The following is a 25,661-nucleotide window of genomic DNA, read 5'->3' on the forward strand; positions in this document are numbered from 1 at the left end:
ATGCGTCCACTCCATATCGCAATAGCATTTATTTGTATCCGCGCGCACGACTTCAGAGGGGGCTGAGCTATGTACTGTGTGTCAACACTTCTGTGTTTAGATACTACGTACTTACGCTGCTTATTAGTGATGGTATACAAAATGTGGATTGTTACGTTCATGCCTTGATTGTCAAAGATGTTGGCAGTGAAGCTACTTGGAAAATGCAGTAAGCTAAGCTACAAGTTACTCTAGATTAAATGTAGCTAAACTACAAGGGAAGCTATCCCCTGAGAATTGTAGCAAGCTACACTTCAAGCTACTAGGCAAAAGTAGCTTGCTACATCAAAGCTACATTTAACGGCACTATCTAATATCAATGTTAATGTAACTGAGAGTGTACAAATGGACTCAATAAGGTTCCATTACTATTAACTATCTGTCATTTAGCAAGGGACACCCTACAACTACCTCTAGGGGTCCCCGCACCAAACCGCATGTATTTATTTAGTTTGCCTTTCCTTTGGCACACCCCTATAATGTTATTAAGTTGCTCTACCTACAGTAAAAAAAAAAAGCATATTTCTATATCTTGACAAAAAAAAACAATGACTTGTGTGTTGTTTGGGAACAGTTGGCAATGGTTATGTGCAGTAAAACTTTTCATAAACTCAACTCACCTTAATGTGTGTTCCTAAATTTGTGTTCCATGTCTTCGATGAAGAGAGCAGTTATGATTTTAGATTACAGAGTAAACAACTAAAAACTAAGGTTTTGGGCATTGTTTTCTCTAAACACATACCTGTGTCTAAATATGTCTAAGGACACACATTATTGTGAGTATCCTGCACGTCATCTTCATTACTAAAAAAAAAAATCTAATCTGCAGGAGAGAATCCCTTTGCCGTTTTCAAGTATGTTTTTTTTCCCCTCTTTTGAGTCGTCAGTTTGGAGCGTCCCTCTTTCTCCGACTCCCTCGTCGACATGTGACATGAGTGTGTGACTGTTAGGATTTTGCTTACCAGTTTCGATGACCCACCTTATCTTGCCTCTGATTGGCCAGTCCATAATGTTTTGCCCTAGCCTTAGCCAATTGTGACTCATCATACAAACACCAACTAATCATCATGGATGTTCTCTTTAATCCAGGCCATTGGGTTTTCTCTGTATTTTTTCGGCCTGGATTCGTAGTCCATTTTCTCCCTTTGTAGCTTGTAGCTTTGATGTAAGCTACCTTGCTACATGGCTCTAAAAGTTGCTTAGCTACAGGAAAAGCTACTTGTTAAAAAAGTAGCTAAGCTACCGCCAAGCTACTGGGAAATGTAGTTAAGGTACGTAGTTTAGCTACATGTAGCTTGTTACTGCCCATCACTGGTTGTTGGTAATATAACCTGTGAAATTTCTACCCAAAGAAATGATAATCTGTACATTTCGTCTTGTATTTATAACTGGGGACACATTTTCTGGGGGCTCATAATTATGCTGAAATAATATGTATCCCCTTCTAACTTCATGTGTGATTCATAAAATAAGCCCAAATTCACAAGTTTTGTTGTACATCATGGGTGTCAAACTCTGGCGCCCAAATTTGGCCCGCCGTGTAATTTCACTTGGCCCTTGAGGCGATATCAAATTAACACTAGAGCTGGCCCGCCAATTATATTCAGCGGCGGTGCCGCGGTGACACCGCATTCACCGCTAATTCTCATACTTGCCAACCCTCCCGGGAGAGTCCCAGATTTCAGTGCCCCTCCCGAAAATCGTCACATTCGCTTTTCATTTAGTCCAACGTGTGCTGGCCCAGTCACATAATATGTGCGGCTTCTGCACGCACACACAAGTGAATGCAACGCATACTTGATCAACAGCGATACAAGTTACACTGAAGGTGCCCGTATAAACAACTTTAAGTTTTGTTAGAAATATATGCCACACTGTGAACCCACACCAAACAAGAATGACAAACACATTTCGGGAGAACATCCACACCGTAACACAACATAAACACAACAGAACAAATACCCAGAACCCTTTGCAGCACTAACTCTTCCGGAACGTTACAAGGTGGGGGGGGGGTTGGTGGTAGCGGGGGTGTATATTGTAGCGTCCTGGAAGAGTTAGTGCTGCAAAGGGTTCTGGGTATTTGTTCTGTTGTGTTTATGTTGTGTTACAGTGCGGATGTTCTCCCAAAATGTGTTTGTCATTCTTGTTTGGTGTGGATTCACAGTGTGGCGTATATTTCTAACAGTGTTAAAGTTATTTATACGGGCACCCTCAGTGTAACCTGTATCGCTGTTGATCAAGTATGCATGGCATTCCCGTGTATGTTTATACAGAAGCCACACATATCTTGTGACTGGGCCGGTACGTTGTTAGAATGGATGAAAAGCGGACGTGACGACAGCTCGTAGAGGACCTTAAATGCAGTGCCTTCAAGGCACGCCCCCAAGCCTGTGGTCCGGGCGCACTACGAGATATAATGACTGATGACCACCTTTGTTGGATAATGAAGGTTGCTTCAGCTCAAAGCCTGAGCCCCGACATTAATGAACTAGCATCCAAGAAAAGATGCCAGGTATCTGGCTTGGGCACATAAGATTAGATCAGTGTGTTGCAAACTGAGCAGTTTAAAGTCCTGAATGGTTGGTTTATTCATTGTTATTTTATTTTCAAATTTATTAGCCTGTGGAAAAAGTTAATGTTGATAGGTTGCAAATAGAAAAGAGGCATTCAATTTTTATTTAAATTGTATTTGATATGCCATTGACATTTTTTAATTATTATTATTATTATTTGAAACTCGATTTTGCATGTCACTATAAAGTTATATAAGCCTTGCTTGTTCAATATTCAATGCAAAACTTGTTTGGGTCCCTATAAAAAGGTTAATTTGTTCAACCTTGGCCCGCGGCTTTGTTCAGTTTTACATTTTGGCCCACTCTGTATTTGAGTTTGACACCCCTGTTGTAGATGATGCTACATATATACAGAATAAACCACATGATATTAGTATATCATTTGAGGAAAATGAATAAATTACTTTAATAAGATCCGGTAATTTGATTTTGATATTATTAATTTTATCTTCTGATAGATTAAAAATTAACACCAATGGGAGCATTTCAAAACTCAATGCCAACTATTATTATTTATGATGAACATGATCACATAATTTATTCAGAAAGTATAAATAACAAAGGTAGATACAATACTATTAACTGCAACATGTAAGTGTAAAAAACACATTATGATTTGTAATTTTTTTTAGAATGTGCTTGTATTTTTTTTTTTTAAACAAAGAAGACAATCTGAAGTTGTTTTTATTTTGAAATTATTTTGCCATGATTTTACCAGTCCTGCCAATTTGGGAACATAATTTCCTCCGTGTGGCCCCTGAGCTAAAATGAGTTTGACACCCCTGGTTTTGAAGTGTGTTTATACTGTAGACGTTGTTTAGATTTGTTATCAGTTTGTAACGGGGAAAGACATTGGTGTGTCTTGAAATCATGTTAGCATTTAAGTCAGTTAGCAAGCTGGCCCTTGCCTGTTTGTGAGTTTATCAAAGTGTGGTTACCAATCACGATTTTACAATAAGTTTAACCGAAAACGGTAACACTAACCATCGGAAGTTTTACCTTGGTTTATCATTAATACAGTTTATCATTACACCCCTAATTGATGTTTACACTTTTTCAAAATTTGACCATGTCTAATTTCAATATACTTTCACTTAATTTGACACACTGCCATCAGACACACTTCCTCATTGTGGGATATCACGACTGCATATAACATGACCGACATATTCTTCCATCGCACGCAAATAACTACCGGTAGTTCCCTTTTTCTTTTTGTACAGTATCAATCATTTGTGGGAGTGCGTTTGTAATCGCTGAACATGATAACGCACAACGTGGTAAAATGGGAACAGCCTGTAAGCTCAGCCTCTAAACTATTAACATGACTTTTATGTTAGCGCCACTGCCCAGTTAACTTTTAGGAGTCTTGAACTTGCGGACGTCCAAAGCCCATACTATGATTTTAGAGTGATTTTAGGCCAAATGTGTTAAGACATTCTGTCAAAATGAAAACAATAAGTGTACAGTCACACACGTGAGGTTGAACTGAAAAGGTAGATGTCATAACTCGGTCTTTGGCGTGGTTTGCTCTCCCGTGGTGCAAAAGAATTGGAACGGACGTGGCGTGCAGGTAAAGACATAGTTTAATTATTACTATAAACTCAAACAAAAGGTACAAACAAAAGGCGCTCACAGAGGAAGTAACAAACTTGGCTATGACAAAACAAAAGGCGCGCACAATGGCGGAGAACTATGAACATTAAACAAAAACTTACGTGACAAGAAACTGTGAACATGGCATGAATGTGTGATGTCGCCAGGACGAACAACAGAAACAGAAAAGCCTATATAGTGACATGATAAGTGAAAACAGGTGCGTGACTAACTGTGAACAGGTGCGTGACATGACAATGTAAAAACGTGAGACAGGTGTGTGTGAGTCCAAACGTGGAACAGGTGAAACCAATGAGCAACCATGGAAACAAAACAAAACCAGGAAGTGAACCCAGGAACTAAGGAAGTGTCCAAAAAACAAAACAGCACATGGCCAAACAAAAACATGAACACAGACATGACAGAACCCCCCCCTTACGGACAGATCCCAGATGGCCAAAAACAAAAAACAGGATCAAGAGTCATGGGAGGGGGGGAGGGGGACATGGCGGTGGGTCGCCAGACCAGGTGTCCCCGAATCCACCGGGGCAGAGTCAGGTGGCGGCGGCGGGTAGACCGCCGCTGAACCTGACGAGGTGGGCGACCTGGGAATGGCCACATTCGTGGCAGACGAGGAGGTCGGCGCACCTGGCGTGGCGGACGCCCATGGAATGGCCACATCCTTGGCCGACAAGGAGGTGGGCGCGTTGTCGTGGCAGGCGGCGAAGCTTGGCGTGGTGCGTCAGGCGGCGAAGCTTGGCGTGGTGCGTCAGGCGGCGAAGCTTGGCGTGGCGGGTCTTTGTCTTGGCATGGGTGGTCTTGGCCTTGGCGGTCTTGGTCTTGGCAGCGTGGGTCATGGTCTTGGTCTTGGCATGGTTGGTCTTGGTGGGTCTTGGTCTTGGTCACTTGGCGGGTCTTGGTCTTGGTCACTTGGCGGGTCTTGGTCTTGGTCACTTGGCGGGTCTTGGTCTTGGTCACTTGGCGGTTCTTGGTCTTGGTCACTTGGCGGGTCTTGGTCTTGGCTTTGGTCTTGGCGTGGGGAAGCCACGGGCGGCACTTGGCGGCGTGGGGCAGCCACGGGCGGCACTTGGCGGCGTGGGGCAGCCACGGGCGGCACTTGGCGGCGTGGGGCAGCCACGGGCGGCACTTGGCGTCGTGAAGCTGCGACTGGCGGCACTTGGCGTCGTGAAGCTGCGACTGGCGGCACTTGGCGTCGTGAAGCTGCGACTGGCGGCGCTTGGCGTCGTGAAGCTGCGACTGGCGGCGCTTGGCGTCGTGAAGCTGCGACTGGCGGCGCTTGGCGTCGTGAAGCTGCGACTGGCGGCGCTTGGCGTCGTGAAGCTGCGACTGGCGGCGCTTGGCGTCGTGAAGCTGCGACTGGCGGCGCTTGGCGTCGTGAAGCTGCGACTGGCGGCGCTTGGCGTCGTGAAGCTGCGACTGGCGGTGCTTGGCGTGGAGAAGGTACTGGCGGCACTTGGCGTGGAGCAGGTACTGGTGGCGCTTGGCGTGGAGCAGGTACTGGTGGCGCTATGCGTGGAGCAGGTGCTGGTGGCGCTTGGCGTGGAGCAGGTACTGGTGGCGCTTGGCGTGGAGCAGGTACTGGTGGCGCTTGGCGTGGAGCAGGTACTGGTGGCGCTTGGCGTGGAGCAGGTACTGGTGGCGCTTGGCGTGGAGCAGGTATTGGTGGCGCTTGGCGTGGAGCAGGTACTGGTGGCGCTTGGCGTGGAGCAGGTACTGGTGGCGCTTGGCGTGGAGCAGGTACTGGTGGCGCTTGGCGTGGAGCAGGTACTGGTGGCGCTTGGCGTGGAGCTGGGCGTGGAGCAGGTGGATCTTGGCATGGTCGAAAAACTGGTGGTGGCGGCCGTGCTGGTGGCTGTGGCTTGGCAGGTCGAAAGACAGGTGGTGGGGGTTGTGCTGGAGGCTGTGCCTTGGCGTGACGAAAGACTGGTGGTGGGGGTCGTGCTGGTGGCTGTGGCTTGGCAGGTCGAAAGACAGGTGGTTGTGGTCGTGCTGGAGGCTGTGGCTTGGCGTGACGATGCTGAGCCACCCCACCTGAACAATTCCCAGCCCTAGCCCCCCCCTCAAGGAGCGGATACCAGACGCGCTCCCCGCGGTCTGGAACCGTCTTTTGGGGTGGGCGGAGGGGGTTCAGGAGGAGGGCAGAATCCTCCCCTCTAAATTGTCTAAAATGTCTTTCTTTCCCCCCCACCTGGGCTTTTGTGGGTGAAAAAAAAATTTCTGACTTGGGCGTGGCATGAGTCCTGGGGGGCGGGGCATGGAATTTGGGTGGCTTGGATTGAACCGGTAAAGAATTTGGGAAAACAATCTCCAGGTCTGTGGAGTGCTCCTTGAGCTGCCAGGCTGGCTGATTTCCATTGCCGCCCGGAGGGGGAGGAGCCTGCAGGAGCGCAGCGTGCTGTCCGCTCACCTTCCCTGACGTCCTCGGTCTGGAGCGCCGCTTCCGGGACAGGGATGACGTGCCAACGTCCCCGGGCCAAAGGGAGCTGATCGGCACCAGTTTGCCGGTCGGACCCCACATGAGATCCCTGCGCTCCATGGGGGAATGGCGGAGTGTCTCGGCTTCCATGGCGCGCAGGACCTCCCACGTTCCTTTGTCCAATCTTGCGGGAGAGCTCTTATGCTGGCGACATCTGTCATAACTCGGTCTTTGGCGTGGTTTGCTCTCCCGTGGTGCAAAAGAATTGGAACGGACGTGGCGTGCAGGTAAAGACATAGTTTAATTATTACTATAAACTCAAACAAAAGGTACAAACAAAAGGCGCTCACAGAGGAGGTAACAAACTTGGCTATGACAAAACAAAAGGCGCGCACAATGGCGGAGAACTATGAACATTAAACAAAAACTTACGTGACAAGAAACTGTGAACATGGCATGAATGTGTGATGTCGCCAGGACGAACAACAGAAACAGAAAAGCCTATATAGTGACATGATAAGTGAAAACAGGTGCGTGACTAACTGTGAACAGGTGCGTGACATGACAATGTGAAAACGTGAGACAGGTGTGTGTGAGTCCAAACGTGGAACAGGTGAAACCAATGAGCAACCATGGAAACAAAACAAAACCAGGAAGTGAACCCAGGAACTAAGGAAGTGTCCAAAAAACAAAACAGCACATGGCCAAACAAAAACATGAACACAGACATGACAGTAGAAACCAACAGAAGTAAGAGAAACAGTTTTAATGTGACATGTAGACGTAGACGTAAACAAGTCTGTAAATCACAAATGCGGACTAATAAATATAATTTCTGTAGGAAATTGAGCTGCGGTGGAGCTGCATGGGAACTAGAGTCCGAGCATTTTCCAAGTTTTACCAGATTAACATAAATTAATAGATACATTTATCATATAGAGTAGTGGCTCAAATTTGGTTAAATAACCATGATGTCTCAGTATTTTTTAACAATAACCTTTTTGTATCTGTTATATACAGAACATTATACTGAGGAGTAAATGACGTCATCATCAAATACACATAATTTGCCATTGCGCGGTGTTTGTGTCATAAGACATGTATAACATCCTCTAATGTTTATAAACCTTATTTAAAAAATCTACCTGAAGTTATTGTATTACGAGGTTCCATTTCATTTTGTGCAGCTGTAGACAATTGTTGTTATGTGTTAACTTAGCTGTTATGTGTTGTGTTGTTTATTCTCTGGTAAGTAAGACATTCGGTTTGATGACCTTCCCCATTGGTGACTTTTGCTTCTAAAATAGAGGAGTGGCTTTCTTCTAATGCACTTTTCACAAGAGCCTCTTATTATGCAGAGTTACTCTGACATCTACTGGACAGATTTTAGATTTAGAGTCAATCAGACATCATGTGATTGTGAGCCAGGGCAATATATAGGAAACCCTGAAGTACAATAGTAGAAGCATGATTAGTTAAAGGACAAGCATAAAAGTTGAAGAAATAGCATTGGTAGTTTTTAGTCTGATGCCGACCACTACATGGAAGGGTAGAAACACTTTGACACACAAAATGCTGATTTTTTATCTCTCCAGGGCGGAAAGCCTGATCTGAACACGACCCTGCCCATCAGACAGACGGCATCAATCTTTAAACAGCCTGTTACCAAGGTACAAGTCACCCCGGAAAACAAGGTAAAGACTGACCTGCAGAGAGCAACCGAGCAGCCCACACAGGTAAGGCTCTCTCTGTCTCTCTCTCTCTCTCTCTGTCTCTCTCTCTCATCTCTCTCTCTTCTCTCTCTCCTCTCTCTCTCTCTCTCTCTCTCTCTCTCTCTCTCTCTCTCTCTCCCTCTCTCTCTGTCCTCTCTCTCTCTCTCTCTCGCTCACCCTTTCCTTTCTCTCTCGGTCTCTCTCTCTCTCTCTCTCTCTCTCTCTCGCTCACCCTTTCCTTTCTCTCTCTCTCTCTCTCTCTCTCTCGCGTCACCCTTTCCTTTGTCTCTCTCTCTCTCTCTCTCTCTCTCTCTATCTCTCTCTCTCCTCTCTCGTCTCTCTCTCTCTCTCTCTCTCTCTCCTGATAACAGGCCACGAGGTGGCGCTAATTATTCATGGGTGAATTTGCAAAACAGCATTTGGGGTGTATACATATTTGTCTGAAGTGACTGGATTCCTCCCAAAACAGTAGGGACAAATTTGCATATATGTCTACCAAGCAACCTCAATACCATCCATCCATCCATCCATTTTTTACCGTTTGTCCCTTTCGGGGTCGCAGGGGGGTGCTGGAGCCTATCTCAGCTGCATCTCGGGCGGAAGGCGGTGTACACCCTGGACAAGTCGCCACCTCAGATGAAATAAAATACTTGTATGACACACACTCTTGAGTATTTGTGCTTAGGGATAGGAAGTGTTAAGATTTTTACAATCTCATTTTTGATTCTACTGAACAATTCCGTTTTTATATCACTCTCACTCGGAAAAAGGATAACAAGCACGTTGAGTAGCATCAGTTTTGTTTAGCTGCAAAGAAACATGAGTGTACAAACCCAACCGTGAGGTCTTAAGAGGCCCACAGTCTCGATGGGGGCGACAGGTCCTCGGAGGTCCCTATAATATAATAGACATTATTCTGTAGAAATATACAAAATACAACATAAATGTTTCTGTAACATTTTTCTAATAGCAATTACAATGATATGTTTAACAAAGAATATATGAGCTGTCCATTTAAAATAATGTAAAACTGTCAACCAGTGACAAATACAAACAGGTCAAGTCCAATAGAACAATGCATTGTGCAATTCTACAACCATCAACTATGAACATTAACCATTATTTTGCAGGAAAAATAAGCATATCTGCTTTTTCAGGAAGGATACACAATCTTTCTGACTAATTATGATGTTTATGGAAAACCACTTCTCAGACGAGGAGGTGTGCAGCCGTGTAATGCATGACAAGCTTTTATTTGCCATTTAAAGTTATGTATACTTTATATAATAATTGCAGGTTTTACTTTGATGCGCTAACATAATAGGCAGTGTAAGTTAGTTACCTGCGGGGTTCACCATTCAAAGTTATCAAATGCTGTACGTGCTAATGTTTTAGTGATATTTCCTGCCTTGTATATTTTCTTTTAATATCTACTTTGAAAGATTCCAAGTTGCCCTGTTGTCATCATTTCTCGTGAATAACTCTCAAGCTCTTCGGCACCAGTGTTGGGACTAACGCGTTACTAAGTAACGCGTTACTGTAACGCCGTTAGTTTCGGCGGTAACTAGTAATCTAACGCGTTATTTTTTTATATACAGTAACTCAGTTACCGTTACTTGCATGATGCGTTACTGCGTTATTTTACGTTATTTTTATGTAGTATCGGCTAGAAACTGAAGATCTGAGTGTGTTTTATTGGAGCGCTCCGGTGGAAAAGAAGAGGCGCGCTTTCCCCCACCCACAGAAAGCGCGCCTCCTCCAGAGCCGTACTTTGGGTCTAACATCCTTCACTTTACCCGGAAGAGGGTCTTTACAGCTGAGGGTGAATGACGAGCCCCGGCGGTTTGTTGCAACTTTGTGACTTTATTGCACGCAGCCATCCACCAAGCTAGAGCACCTACACGCACTCACTGTCGCCGCTCCCTCACCTCTCTCGCCCACTCACTCACTGACGTCACTCACCTCTCATGCTGTCATATCTTAAAGGGCCGTCGTCGTCGTCGTCGGCGGTCACTCGAAACGAGTATGACTGTCCTCCTATATGGAGGACGCCTGTGCGTGGAATCTTTTAATGTGGGGAGACTGGTGCACGGTCAGCCACCACACAGTCCTTGGCATTGAGCGGGCCAGGGTCCAGTGGCATGGAGACCAAGACGACTGGGGACCCGTCTTTGCTGCAGCCTTCATCCGCCTTCCCAGCCGTTGTGGTTGCATTCCGCTGCGCCATCTTCCGCCTGGTCCACCGTTGAGGCGGTTTTCACTATTCGCCCATAGCTGGGGTTATTTACCCATAGCTGGGACAGGGGTTGACTGGGCACCAGGGCATGTCCACACACCGGTGGGCCTGCATGCCCCGTCTCTGGGGCCCCCTGCTGCTCCGAGATCCCGTACAACTTAGCCTGGAACCGCGAGGTTCCAGTTACCGTGTGTGGCCACGAGGAGGCATGTACGAGTCTTGACAATGGAGAGGCTATGTACCGGCTGAGGAGGCTTATGCACTCGGCTCCTCTTTTCGCCCTCTGAGACAGAGGGCTAGCCGGCGGCACTAGCTGAAAGCAATGAGTATCAGGCAGAAGCAGCATGCAGCATAGCAAGCAAAAGCGGCATGCAGCATGCACTAACTACAGGTACTACTACTCCAAGGCTACTGCACTAGACGCATCACATCGCCCTGTGCGATGTTTTTCTGCACACACACACAAAAAGGGCCACACACACACACACACATACGCTACTCTCATAACAACTAACAAGACATCATGGCGAAGCCAGAAGTCGAGTTTTTTAACATGGAGACATTCTCAATACTTTTCTTTTGTCGAGCACAAAGAAAATAACATTTTAGTTAAATGTAAGTTGTGTCTTGGATCAAAGATCCTATCTACTTAGAGTTAAAGTTAAAGTGCCATTATATTGCAGCTATTTAAAATAGTTTTGTCAATTTTTTCTGGCCTGAAATAAATTGGCCCTTTGAAACATATCTTTGTCTTTGTGTGTTGTATGTAGACCACATTGTTTGTGTGTTGTATGTAGACCACATTGTTTGTGTGTTGTATGTAGACCACATTGCTTTCTGAGTTCAGTGATGCAAATGCATGTCAAGTTGATCCACAGATTGTATTATTCTCCAGTGCAATAACAGTACTGAAATGAAGGCTAAAAGGGCATTAATGGGAGCCTTAAAAAAAGGGGGAAAAAAAAGAAGTTCCGCACCTCTATTGTCGAGGCGGCTGATTGGAGCTGTGGCCACAAGGTAGTTGGTGCCTGTCGTGGCGGTAATCCTAGAACCCGTTGGTGGACACGGGCATCCCTCCCACCGGTGAGGGATGCCGTCAAGCTGAAGAAGGAGTCCTATCGAGTTCTTTTGGCTCATAGGACTCCTGAGGCAGCGGACAGGTACTGACAGGCCAAGCAAAAACTCGGACATGGGAGGAGTTCGGGGAAGCCATGGAAAACGACTTCCGGACGGCTTTGAAGCCGATTCTGGACCACCATCCGCCGCCTCAGGAAGGGGAAGCAGTGCACTATCAACACCGTGTATGGTGAGGATGGTGTTCTGCTGACCTCGACTGCGGATGTTGTGGATCGGTGGAGGGCATACTTGCCAACCCTCCCGGTTTTACCGGGAGACTCCAGGTATTCAGCGCCTCTCCCGATAACCTCCCGGCAGAAATTTTCTCCCGACAAACTCCCGGTATTCAGCCGGAGCTGGAGGCCACGCCCCCTCCAGCTCAATGCGGACCTGAGTGGGGACAGCCTGTTCTCACGTCCGCTTTCCCACAATATAAACTGCTTGCCTGCCCAATGACGTCATAACATCTACGGCTTTTAGAGAGTAGAGTGCACAACTGCGCACACAACAAGGAGGCGAAGCAGAAGAACGAGGAAGTTACAGACATGGCGACGCCGTCGACGAGCAAGATGAAGAAATACGCTTGCAAGTTCCAAAACGAATGGAAACAACAATTTCAGTTCATCCAGGACAGTTCGAAGGGGAAGGGGTATGTTGCCTGTACATTTTGTAGAACAGACTTCTCCATTGAACACGGTGCCAAATGATATACTCATTCATGAACGGAGAGCGAAGCACATGGCGGCGGCAGCGCAGCACCGTTCACAGCCCAGTATTATGGGCCACCTCGCAAAATGTATTATATATATAATAAAATAAATATATATATATATATATATAGCTAGAATTCACTGAAAGTCAAGTATTTTATACATTATATATATATATATATATATATATATATATATATATATATATATATATATATATATATATATATATATATATATATATATATATATATATATATATATGGAATACTTGAGTTGGTGAAATCTAGCTGTAAATATACTCCCCTCGTAACCACGCCCCCAACCACGCCCCAACCACACCCTCACCCAAACCACGCCCCCGACCACGCCCCCGCACCACCCACCTCCCGGTATCGGAGGTCTCAAGGTTGGCAAGTAGTAGTTAAAAAGCTCCTCGGTGGCAAGGCCCCGGGGGTAGATGAGAGCCGCCCAGAGTTCCTTAAGGCTCTGGATGCTGTGGGGCTGTTTTGGTTGACAAGACTCTGCAGCATCGCGTGGACATCGGGGGCGGTACCCCTGGATTGGCAGACCGGGGTGGTGGTTTCTCTCTTTAAAAAGGGGAACCGGAGGGTGTGTTCTAACTATCGTGGGATCACACTCCTCAGCTTTCCCGGTAAGGTCTATTCAGGTGTACTGGAGAGGAGGGTACGCCGAATAGTCGAACCTCGGATTCAGGAGGAACGGTGTGGTTTTCGTCCTGGTCGTGGAACTGTGGACCAGCTCTATACTCTCGGCATGGTCTTTGAGGGTGCATGGGAGTTTGCCCAACCAGTCTACATGTGCTTTGTGGACTTAGAGAAGGCATTCGACCGTGTCCCTCGGGAAGTCCTGTGAGGAGTGCTCAGAGAGTATGGGGTATCGGACTGTCTGATTGTGGCGGTCCGCTCCCTGTATGATCAGTGTCAGAGCTTGGTCCGCATTGCCGGCAGTAGGTCGGACACGTTTCCAGTGAGGGTTGGACTGTTATGGTTTACAAGGGGAGGTGACGGCGACAGACACTAGATGGCAGTGTGAACAATGATTTATTATATATATTAACTATATATATATATATAATAATCAAACTATACAAATAAAAAATAGAGTGGAGTGTGAACTAGATCCAAAAGTGTATGTGGTGTTAGGCTATGTGTGTAGTTAGCTGAAGTGTGTGTTACCAAGTGTTGAACGAGAGATGAGGAAGTCCAGGGGAAGAGGGGAATCCGTGTCCAAGCAGGAGGTCGAGATCCAAGGGGGCAGTCTGAGAAGCAGGGGAACGACGAGGAATGACGAGACACACAGCAACGTCAAAACACGGGAACGAAGGTCTGCGGTAGGATGACACGACAATGAAACACGGAAGGGAAAACACTGAGAGAGCAAGATACATAAAGCAGGAGATGATCGCTTACTGTACAGTAGACTATATTCCGGCGGCGGCATGCCAGGTTATCCACGCTTATGAAGGCAGCTACTTCATTAACGGCAGGTGTGCTGATAGAGGATTGCCGCCAGCTGTGGAGGTGCGTGGCCGCGGTCTGCGCGGCGCGTGTGGGGGCGTGTCCTGCGGTGCTTGCAGCGCGCAAGGTTGAGGGCGCATTCCAATGCGCCCCGGCCGTGACAGTATCCCCCTCCTTATGGACAGCTCCCAGATGTCCTCTAGCTGGAACCAACAGAAACACGGGAACAAAAGTCAAGGGAGGGCGGAGGGGCGAATTGGAGGTGGGTCGCCGGCCCAAGTGTCCCCGAATCCACCGGGGACGAGTCTGGTGGCGGCGGCGAGAAGAACGCCGCTGAGGCGGACGACCAAGGAACGGCCACCCTCTTGGCCGTCGGGAAGGCGGACGCAAGTGGTGCCATGATGAGTCTCGCCGGAGACGAGGAGGTGACATTGGAGGCAAAGAGGATGACGTCATCGGCGGCGTGGAAGTGACAGACATCGGCGGCGAGGAAGCGGCAGATGTCATCGGCGACGTGGAAGCGGCAGACGTCATCGGCGGGGCAGGCGAGGAAGACGTCATCGGCAATGCAGGCATGGAAGCAGCAGGCGTTGTCGGCGCCGGACACGAGGACGGCTGAGGATCAGGCCGAGGTGCTGAGGTCGACGCTGCAGGCCGAGGGGCAGAGGTCGAGGCCAGCCTGGAAGCTGGCGGAGACGCAGGAGTCAGCCTGGAAGCCGGTGCTAGCTCGGAGGCTAGTTCGGGGACAGGTGCTAGCTCGGAGGCTAGTTCGGGGACAGGTGCTAGCTCGGAGGCTAGTTCGGGGACAGGTGCTAGCTCGGAGGCTAGTTCGGGGACAGGTGCTAGCTCGGACGCTAGTTCGAGGTCAGGTGCTAGCTCGGACGCTAGTTCGGGGTCAGGTGCTAGCTCAGACGCTAGCTCGGGGTCAGGTGCTAGCTCGGACGCTAGCTCGGGGTCAGGTGCTAGCTCGGACGCTAGCTCGGGTCAGGTGCTAGCTCGGGGACAGGTGCTAGCTCGGGGACAGGTGCTAGCTCGGACGCTAGCTCGGGGACAGGTGCTAGCTCGGACGCTAGCTCGGGGACAGGTGCTAGCTTGGACGCTAGCTCGGGGACAGGTGCTAGCTCGGACGCTAGCTCGGGGTCAGGTGCTAGCTCGGGGACAGGTGCTAGCTCGGGGACAGGTGCTAGCTCGGACGCTAGCTCGGGGACAGGTGCTAGCTCGGACGCTAGCTCGGGGTCAGGTGCTAGCTCGGACGCTAGCTCGGGGTCAGGTGCTAGCTCGGACGCTAGCTCGGTGACTGGTGGCTGCGGCTGAGAAAAGCAGAAGACAGGGGGTATTTGTCTGGCAGGTGGTAGCCTGTCTGGGTGCAGCTGTGCTACCACATCAGCACAGCCACCAGTACTAAAATGGAAGAGACTAGTACTACCCCCCCCCCCTCCTCCGAACGCGGATGCCAGACGCTTCCAGCTGACTGAGGGACAGTCACTAAGGGTGGGAGGTGGGTGGCCAGGCGGCGGGTAAATTCTTCTATCCCTACAGCACTGCTAAACTGACCAAGATTTTGCTGAGGTGGGCTACAAAATTTGTCCAGGGTGGATTGAAAAGAAAAAGACATAATGAGAGGGGCAAAAAGAAAGGAAGAAGAACAAAAAAATGTCACTGGGGCGGAGCTAAAGTCACTGGGGGCGGGGCTAAAGTCACTGGGGGAGGGGCTAAGGAAGTGTGCCGTCAGGTCCCTAATCAATTGGCCGGAATATACTGTTATGGTTTACAAGGGGAGGTGACGGCGACAGACACTAGATGGCAGTGTGAACAATGATTTATTATATATGTTAACTATATATATATATATAATAATCAAACTATACAAATAAACAATAGAGTGGAGTGTGAACTAGATCCAAAAGTGTATGTGGTGTTAGGCTATCTGTGTAGTTAGCTGAAGTGTGTGTTACCAAGTGTTGAACGAGAGATGAGGAAGTCCAGGGGAAGAGGGGAATCCGTGTCCAAGCAGGAGGTCGAGATCCAAGGGGGCAGTCTGAGAAGCAGGGGAACGACGAGGAATGACGAGACACACAGCAACGTCAAAACACGGGAACGAAGGTCTGCGGTAGGATGACACGACAATGAAACACGGAAGGGAAAACACTGAGAGAGCAAGATACATAAAGCAGGAGATGATCGCTTACTGTACAGTAGACTATATTCCGGCGGCGGCATGCCAGGTTGTCCACGCTTATGAAGGCAGCTACTTCATTAACGGCAGGTGTGCTGATAGAGGATTGCCGCCAGCTGTGGAGGTGCGTGGCCGCGGTCTGCGCGGCGCGTGTGGGGGCGTGTCCTGCGGTGCTTGCAGCGCGCAAGGTTGAGGGCGCATTCCAATGCGCCCCGGCCGTGACATGGACTCCACCAAGGCTGCCCTTTGTCACCGATTCTGTTCATAACTTTTATGGACAGAATTTCTGGGCGCAGTCAAGGCGTTGAGGGGATCCGGTTTTGTGGCTGCAGGATTAGGTCTCTGCTTTTTGCAGATGATGTGGTCCTGATGGCTTCATCTGGCCAGGATCTTCAGCTCTCACTGGATCGGTTCGCAGCTGAGTGTGAAGCGACTGGGATGGGAATTAGCACCTCCAAGTCCGAGTCCATGGTTCTCGCCCGGAAAAGGGTGGAGTGCCATCTCCGGGTTGCGGAGGAGACCCTGCCCCAAGTGGAGGAGTTCAAGTACCTCAGAGTCTTGTTCACGAGTGAAGGAAGAGTGGATGGAGAGATCGACAGGCGGATCGGTGCGGCGTCTTCAGTAATGCGGACGCTGTATCGATCCGTTGTGGTGAAGAAGGAGCTGAGCCGGAAGGCAAAGCTCTCAATTTACCGGTTGATCTACGTTCCCATCCTCACCTATGGTCATGAGCTTTGGGTTATGACCGAAAGGACAAGATCACGGGTACAAGCGGCCGAAATGAGTTTCCTCCGCCGGGTGGCGGGGCTCTCCCTTAGAGATAGGGTGAGAAGCTCTGCCATCCGGGGGGAGCTCAAAGTAAAGCCGCTGCTCCTCCACATCGAGAGGAACCAGATGAGGTGGTTTGGGCATCTGGTCAGGATGCCACCCGAACGCCTCCCTAGGGAGGTGTTTAGGGCACGTCCGACCGGTAGGAGGCCACAGGGAGGACCCAGGACACGTTTGAAAGACTATGTCTCCCGGCTGGCCTGGGAACGCCTCGGGATCCCCCGGGAAGAGCTGGATGAAGTGGCTGGGGAGAGGGAAGTCTGGGCTTCCCTGCTTAGGCTGCTGCCCCCGCGACCCGACCTCGGATAAGCGGAAGAAGATGGATGGATGGATGGAATAAACAGAATATAAAACATTTGTTTGCACGCACAACCCTAAAGGCATTTAGTGTGTCTGTGTGTGGAATGAAATTATGGAATGGATTAAGTTTGAGACACAAATTTAAGAAAATATATAAGCACATGCTGTACACAGACTACAAAGAATATTAACTATTGAAGAACTGTGCCTAAGATCATAACAGACACTTAATATTGGACAGGGATTGGATCATATTAGCTTGGCATTTTCCTACTTTTTTTGGACTTATTAAGTTGTTTCAGTACATTTTAACTTGACCTGAATACATTGTGTTGTGTTGTGTAGAAATTCATTAATTATAAATCAAATATTTTCATTGCTACAGCATAAAAAACATGTTTACGGTTTTCTAAATATGTGTTTTAACATGAGAAAAGCCCTTGAAACGATACCCACTTAGTCACCTCTACACTCGTTTAATTCAATGTATTATTGCTACTAGAGGCAATCAGTGACCACGATACTGAACAGCGCACTTTTATTGGTTTGGTCTTATCTAATGGTTAATATAGTAATGTCGCATTGATATTTTGAGTTAATTTAAAATTTACTCTTTATACTTAAAAATACACAATTCAAGGCAAAATATATAGAATATGCTAAAAAAAAAAAAACATATGTGTTGTGGCAAGGGATTTGTGAAAATGTAGGAAACGAGGACAGGCAACAAATATAATTTTTCCAGTGTTCAAGATAGTTAAAATTTATCTTTAAATTGTTTTGATTGAATATACTATCAGATCAATATGCATGACATTTTGCTTCTTTAAAGAAAAAAAAGTGATTTATCTTAACTTGCTTTTATACATTTTTCCTTTGGGGATGCAAATGCCACCAATTTGGTGAAATGGCAGTAACAAAGGAAACCATGGTTGCATAAAGGCACTCATTACTGCTTCTGTCTCTCTGCAGCTGTTTTGGGAGAGGAGGTTGAAAGGTTTGCAATCATCAGATGTCTCAGAAAAAGTTCAGCGTACTATGGACCTACCCAAAGGTCTACAGAGTGAGTTTTCAACAGAAGCCTAAACGCCAATACAACAGCTGCTTGCCTCTGACCTTTAGGTCAATGCAGGTGTCGGTCTGGACTCGAGTGATGACACTCTGCTGCGTGCCATCACCAGTGCTCTGCACATGGGCTCATCCCCTATCACAGGACAAACATCTGTGGCAGCTGAGAAGAACCCAGCAATCTGGCTGAACACGTCCCAGCCCCTCTGCAAGGCCTTTACCGTGACTGATGAACAAATACGGTAAGAGACACAATCTTGCTTAAGGGTGAAGGTGTTTTTTCTCTGCATGGGTTGACTATGATACATATTCATACTGTAAACCTGGATTTTCGACGATGGGTGTTAACGGTACATGCTTTCAGAATTAAATCGTTGTTGCAGAACTTTTGGATTGGTACAGAGGTGTACCAAGTTTTCACACAGTATACATTGAGTAAGGGCAAGAAGTGTTTACCCTGTCAAGCGTTGGTAAACAAATACAGTGGTACCTCACTTTTCATACACCTCACTTTCCGTATGATTATTTTTTTTGGAAGAAAAGGGTTTCCAAAAACTTTGTATACCTGCCTCGGTTATCGTACGGCCAAACATTTCACGTCAAAAACTAGTCCATTGTCCGTGTATCATTCTGCAGAATGGAATGCCCAAACAAAGAATTCCATACATTCAAAGTGTTGCTGACATGTCACCTTATGGGTTAAAATACAATTAATTATACATATGAATTAATCTGGATTAATGCATTAATTGTGGCAGCCCTGTTTTGTTTCTAGATTGTTGTTTTGTTTCTAGATTGTTTTGACCTAATTTGCGTCCTGATTATATTAATAATGTATTATATTAATAATTTGTTTTACCCTGCTGGGATCCCTGAAATTAGCATCAAGCTAGTGCATTTTGAAATTTGAAGCCTTCCTGCAATTTTGAGCGTCCGCTTTGTTGGCATGGAAAATTGTAACATTATCAAGAGGCAGTCCATCTGAGACCGATCGAAGTACTAGACTGCTTGTTTCCCGGTCAAGTGCTTGAGTCGGTGCTTAGTCGGGCCTGCAACTGGCCGTGATGTCATTTGCAACAAGGATATCGAAATATGGCATGGTTTGATTTTACACCAATCGGTACCTTGTCGTAGGCCTACCGATGGACTTCAGTCAGTACTTGTGAAAGTACTGAATTTGGTAGCCATCCCTACTTCAAAATGATCGCTACATTTTTAACAGAGTTCAGATCGAATTAATTTGTAAAGGTGATTGGGAAAAGGGTAATCAAAGAGGGCTGATACTGATTATTAGTAGTGAAGGAGGCCGTTAACCGATATTTGGAGCCAATATCCATCTACAATAAAAGTGACATATTAGCATCAACATTTATAATAACTCTATTATTAACTCTAGCACTCAACTTTGTTTAAATGACTGAAGCATGTATATTTAAAAAAACAAACAACAACAAAAAGTGCCGGAGTTCCTTGGCACAGGAGCATCTCGTATAAAGTTAAATACACATTTGAATAAATAGATAGCTTCCTGAAGTCCTGTATCCCTGAACTCATTTGTATCCCTGCCACACAGACAGGCTGAAATAATATGTTTCCTTAATGACGTCAACTGTGGTTTGAAATTATTCCAAATTCACAAGTGTTGATATTGACAGACCATTAGCAGACGGATCACCGAGCAATATTAAACATTTTTACAAAAAGGAAAATGTTTTTTAAGACATTCTAATGCAGCAATATAAAGTATAAAATGTAACGTACAGATCATCAAAAGCATTATTTAGGTATAAATATAATGGGTTACATTATTAACATCTACATCAAGGCCTGATTGTAACGATGCACATTTTGTATTATCACGCGTATGTGTAGCAGCTTATACAAAATATTTCAGGGACACGTATCTCGCATAACATTTGTGCTACAAACTCTCTATCCTGTTTGTGTGTCCCTGCAATTAAACTAGACTGAATTTTGTTTGAGTTTTTAATCTCTTTCTCAAACACACAAACATGCTTCTACTCTAACGGGCTGTTTCTGTATCAATAGTTTGATTCACAGACATGCTGGGAGGTTTTACGAGCTCGCAGTTGCCGCTTATGTTTATGAAGTTTTTACAGTATTCTGCTCATAACGGTACTAAAAGTTGTGACATGTAGAGGACTGGGACATTTATTACACTTTCGGCAGAGTTTTATGTGTTCACGTACCTTCGACACAACTGAAGTTAAAGGCCTACTGAAACCCACTACTACTGACCACGCAGTCTGATAGTTTATATATCAATGATGAAATCTTAACATTGCAACACATGCCAATACGGCCGGGTTAACTTATAAAGTGCAATTTTAAATTTCCCGCTAAACTTCCGGCTGAAAAACTCCTTTGGATATGACGTATGCGCGTGACGTCACGACGGCAACGGAAGTATTTGTACTCATACAAACTGCTCTGTTTTCATCGAACAATTCCACAGTATTCTGGACATCTGTGTTGGTGAATCTTTTGCAATTTGTTTAATGGACAATAGAGACTGCAAATAAGAAAGTTGTAGGTGCGATCGGTGTATTAGCAGCGGACTACAGCAACACAATCAGGAGGTTGTGTTGTGTTTGAGCTGGATAGCAGACGCACTACCGTGAGTACAGCTTTGGCTTCCAAACATTTGATCGCTTGCCCGTACGTGCGTGTCGCTATGTGCATGTCACGTACGTAACTTTGGGGAAATATATGTTTCTTGCCGACTCTGATGGCGGCCGGGGTGTCGTCGAAAGCTACAACGCCCGCCGCCGCTCCGTAGTTAGCTTCAATTGTTAAGCTTCGCCAAGCTGGAAATTATTAACCGTGTATTTACATGTTCATGGTTTAATAGTATTGTTGATCTTCTGTCTATCCTTCCAGTCAGGGTTTTTTAAAATTTTGTTTCTAGCTGCATTTGAGCCTGATACTATCACGTTAGCTACGTAGCTAAGTTAGTCAGCTTCAATTGTTAAGCTTCGCTAAGCTGGAAATTATTAACCGTGTATTTACATGTTCATGGTTTAATAGTATTGTTGATCTTCTGTCTATCTTTCCAGTCAGGGTTTTTTTAAATTTTGTTTCTAGCTGCATTTGAGCCTGATACTATCACGTCAGCTACGTAGCTAAGTTAGTCAGCTTCAATTGTTAAGCTTCGCTAAGCTGGAAATTATTAACCGTGTATTTACATGTTCATGGTTTAATAGTATTGTTGATCTTCTGTCTATCCTTCCAGTCAGGGTTTTTTAAAATGTTGTTTCTATCTGCATTTGAGCCTGATACTATCACGTTAGCTACGTAGCTAAGTTAGTTAGCTTCAATTGTTAAGCTTCGCCAAACTGGAAATTATTAACCGTGTATTTACATGTTTATGGTTTAATAGTATTGTTGATCTTCTGTCTATCCTTCCAGTCAGGGTTTTTTAAAATTTTGTTTCTTTCTGTATTTGAGCCCGATGCTATCACGTTAGCTCCGTAGCTAAAGTGCGTCAACGATGTATTGTCGTGGAGATAAAAGTCACTGTGAATGTCTATTTCGCGTTCTCGACTCTCATTTTCAAGAGGATATAGTATCCGAGGTGGTTTAAAATACAAATCCGTGATCCACAATAGAAAAAGGAGAGTGTGTGGAATCCAATGAGACCTTGTACCTAAGTTACGGTCAGAGCGAAAAAAGATACACCCTACACTGCCTCTAGTCCTTCACTCTAACGTTCCTCATAAACGAATCTTTCATCCTTGCTCAAATTAATGGGTTAATTGTCGCTTTCTCGGTCCGAATCTCTCTTGCTCCATTGTAAACAACGGGGAATTGTGAGGAATCCTACCTCCTGTGACATCACGTTACTTCCGGTATAGGCAAGGCTTTTTTTTATCAGCGACCAAAAGTTGCGAACTTTATTGTCGTTGTTCTCTCCTTTCAGCAAAAATATGGCAATATTGCGAAATGATCAAGTATGACACATAGAATGGATCTGCTATCCCCGTTTAAATACAAAAAATTCATTTCAGTAGGCCTTTAAACTCTACAATTGTTTCTCTGCTGTGTGCTTGAGAATGAGAAGTCTGCAAAAGACCTCGGCTTTTGATTGGCTCTGCCGCCTACAAGTGTTTGTGTAATCAATCAGATGACATTGCTGGAGACACCGGTGTGGTGCGGCTGCATCTGTGCCAAAATAACCAGTTTTTAATGGATCCGTTGGATTATAAAAAGCATTTGTTTAATGCATTTAAAATGATAGTTATGCTGATAGAGGTAACAATAACTATTCCTTATCAATAATAATAATAATAACAATATATTTATTAAAAAGGCGGATACCAATTAAAAAGGGCTGATACCGATATTCGTCAAGATGTTAAATATCATCGCTGATAATCGGTCGATCTCTATGCTGGACAAGCATGGTAATCAGAGAATGGAGTGATGATGCCATGTAAGTGACGAGCAATCAAGTTCCAAGAAACCAAGGAGAGCGTATGAGTTTGAAGAAAAGTATACGCTGCCACAGTCAGGCTAGCTAATTCATACAAAACAGGCAACTCAGATGGCTGCAAAACAACAAGTTAACGCTGCGTCTCACACAATATTTTCAATTATCCCGTTGGCTTTTTTTTTTGCTTTCTAGCCATCGCTTCACAGCCTCACATGTCGGAATTTCTCCCTGCTCAATCACGACAAAATTCATATTGGTCAGCTGCAGATAAAGCTCAAATTCTTCATCTTAATCAATTATTTTAATTTAGATCATTTGATAAGAAATACAAAAGAAACATGCTGCAGCGTTAGTTGAGACTTTGCTTTTGGGTTTTGTGGTAGTTGATATGATTCAAATATGCTTTATTGTCATTCTTGTCTTCATTAACATGAGAGAAGAACAAAATAAGATATTGAGGCGTTGGTAAAGTAAAGTGGTACAGTACCTCATAATTAACTAGTCCGTTTTCCCGGGTATCATTCCGCGTAATCGAGCAACTAAACATCAAGCAGGACTTTCATTCTTTGTACTTTTTTTTAATTGAGTATGACTGCAAAATAATCCACCATGAGGCCGAAGAAAATAGAGTGAAGGCACTTTGATAAGGAAGGTGAAAAACACTATTGAATTCAATAAATAAATTGTGGAAAAGTACAAAGGTATAGGCTGCCCTTCTCTATCCACTCATTGTCGTGTCTTCACAGTTACATCTCACAAACTTTCATAACAGAAAGACTCCAAAATAATTCACAAATTCACAATGAAGATGTGTCATTTAAAGGATCCACAGTCCAAATAATTTTACTTTGAATACTCCATTGCCAGGCTCGATATGCCACCCTCTCTTGGTGCGACGTCATCTACAAAACTGGAGCCAATTTCCCCTTATAAACAGTGTTGATAAAGACATGTAAAACTATTATTTTGATAATTTAATTGCATGTTTTGGTTGCCCTGGTCCATGATTAAACTGATATAGTTAGCATTATTAGCAAAAAAAGAAATTACCATTTCCAGATTTCCCTGGTGTCCTCATCTGACCTCATGTTTTTTTAGCATTCCATTAAGCATCTTAAGGAAAACATCAGTAGAAGAGGACACACAATAGAATACCAGCAGCTTACCTTCTATTTCGCTTGTTTTTGAACCCCCTGGTCTGCTTTTCTTTCTCCGTTTTTCCACAGGTTCTGCCTCAAGCCAAATGCGATCTTGAAAATCAGGATCGTCATTGAGGGGGGAAAGAGTCAGAACCTGTGAAAAAACAGAGAAAGAAGAGCAGCTGAAGTCTTTTAATTTTTTCCCCATTCATACTCAACGCAAAGCCTTTTTTCTTTGAAGTCACAATCATATAAATGATCGCTGCAAATTACACTCATCTCGTATGGTCTGTCCCAGTCAATTTGACTGGAGACGTGCATACTTTCCTCATATTTCCATCATTTTGAAATGTATGCAGACTGAACCGTTCTTTAGTTGTATTGCTACAAACTGTAACAATGCATCTTGCAGACAGTGTAACAACACATTATGTAATAACTGTGCATTACGTAACAACCTAATACATTTTACGTAATTTTAGAAAAAAATCTACCCAATTTTGTATTAACATTTTTGAACACATTTTGTGGTACATTTCAACACATTTAGTAATAACTTTTGCAATATGTAATAAGTTATTTAGATTTACACCTCAACTTTTTGAAAAACAACATCATCCAATTGGTCATTGATGGAATTTATATTGTTTTCTGTTTAATATTTGTATTAGTGTTTTTTAATTTATTCTCGGTATCATAAATAGTATTTTATTGTCATATCATAATCAATATTGTATGACTATATATCTTCCAACATTTCAGTGCATTGGTCATTTTCATGGCATTAATACAAACGTACTTCATTAGTAGTGATGTCCGATAATGGCATTTTTGCCGATATCCGATATTCCGATATTGTCCAACTCTTAATTACAGATTCCGATATCAACCGATACCGATATATACAGTTGTGGAATTAACACATTATTATGCCTAAATTTGTTGTGATGCCCCGCTGGATGCATTAAACAATGTAACAAAGTTTTCCAAAATAAATCAACTCAAGTTATGGAAAAAAATGCCAGCATGGCTGTTATGATCCGCTGCCCGATCATAGTTTGTTTATGTTTTCGAGGCACGTGTGTTTTCTGTTAGTTTTGGACTCCTTGAGTGCCTGTTTGTGCACCTGAGTTTGTTGCCATGGCTGTCCGGCTGCGCAAGCGGAAATCAGGGGCCCGCATGCGGCTCTCTCAGAGGTCAGTCAATGGACGCCAGTGGCGCAAAAAGCAGCGACGCCTAGGACGTAGGCGTAGAACTCTCCTGCTAGTGAACTTCTGGCGCCACTCACGTCCACCTACTTACCGGCCGCAAATGTGGCCTTTCTGTGTTCCATTCGCCGCCGCCACCTGGCTCTTCCCCGGTGGATTCGGGGACACATGGCCTGGCGACCCAACACTAAGTCCCCCCCCGCCCTCCCTTGACTCTTGAACTATTTCTTGTTTTTTGGGTTCTTGTTTTTTTTTTGTCAAGGGACATCTGGAGTATTTTCTTTTTTTGGGGTGGGGGGGGGGGGGGGGGGGGGGGGGGCTGGTACTGTTATGATCCGCTGCCCGGATCATAGTTTGTATATGTTTTCGAGGCACGTGTGTTTTCTGTTAGTTTTGGACTCCTTGAGTGCCTGTTTGTGCATCTGAGTTTGTTGCCATGGCTGCTTATTGTTTTCACCTGCCGCGTGTGTTTCCGGACGCGCACCTGTTAGTCATCACTGACATTATTTAAGCCTGCCTTGCCAGTGAGTTGGCCTGGCTTCCTAATTTGCTTGATGCAACAGCTGACGACTATTTCTATTCCTGC

General features: G+C 45.3%; 1 protein-coding gene across 3 annotated transcripts in view; it reads left to right on the forward strand.

The window, feature by feature from the left end:
• mbd2 (methyl-CpG binding domain protein 2) overlaps positions 1-25,661 on the forward strand; it is a 90,271-nt gene that overhangs the window by 13,923 nt on the left and 50,687 nt on the right. For all 3 annotated transcript variants that reach the window (XR_009823657.1, XM_062031362.1, XM_062031363.1), the window contains exons 3-5: positions 8,244-8,384; positions 18,180-18,270; positions 18,340-18,517. Coding sequence is in view for 2 of the 3 variants with exons in the window: in XM_062031362.1 (XP_061887346.1) it covers positions 8,244-8,384; positions 18,180-18,270; positions 18,340-18,517 (410 nt within the window). In the remaining variant the exon portion in view is untranslated. The remainder of the gene's footprint in view (positions 1-8,243; positions 8,385-18,179; positions 18,271-18,339; positions 18,518-25,661) is intronic.

This window comes from Entelurus aequoreus, linkage group LG21, assembly GCF_033978785.1.
Source record: "Entelurus aequoreus isolate RoL-2023_Sb linkage group LG21, RoL_Eaeq_v1.1, whole genome shotgun sequence".
Classification (NCBI taxonomy): domain Eukaryota; kingdom Metazoa; phylum Chordata; class Actinopteri; order Syngnathiformes; family Syngnathidae; genus Entelurus; species Entelurus aequoreus.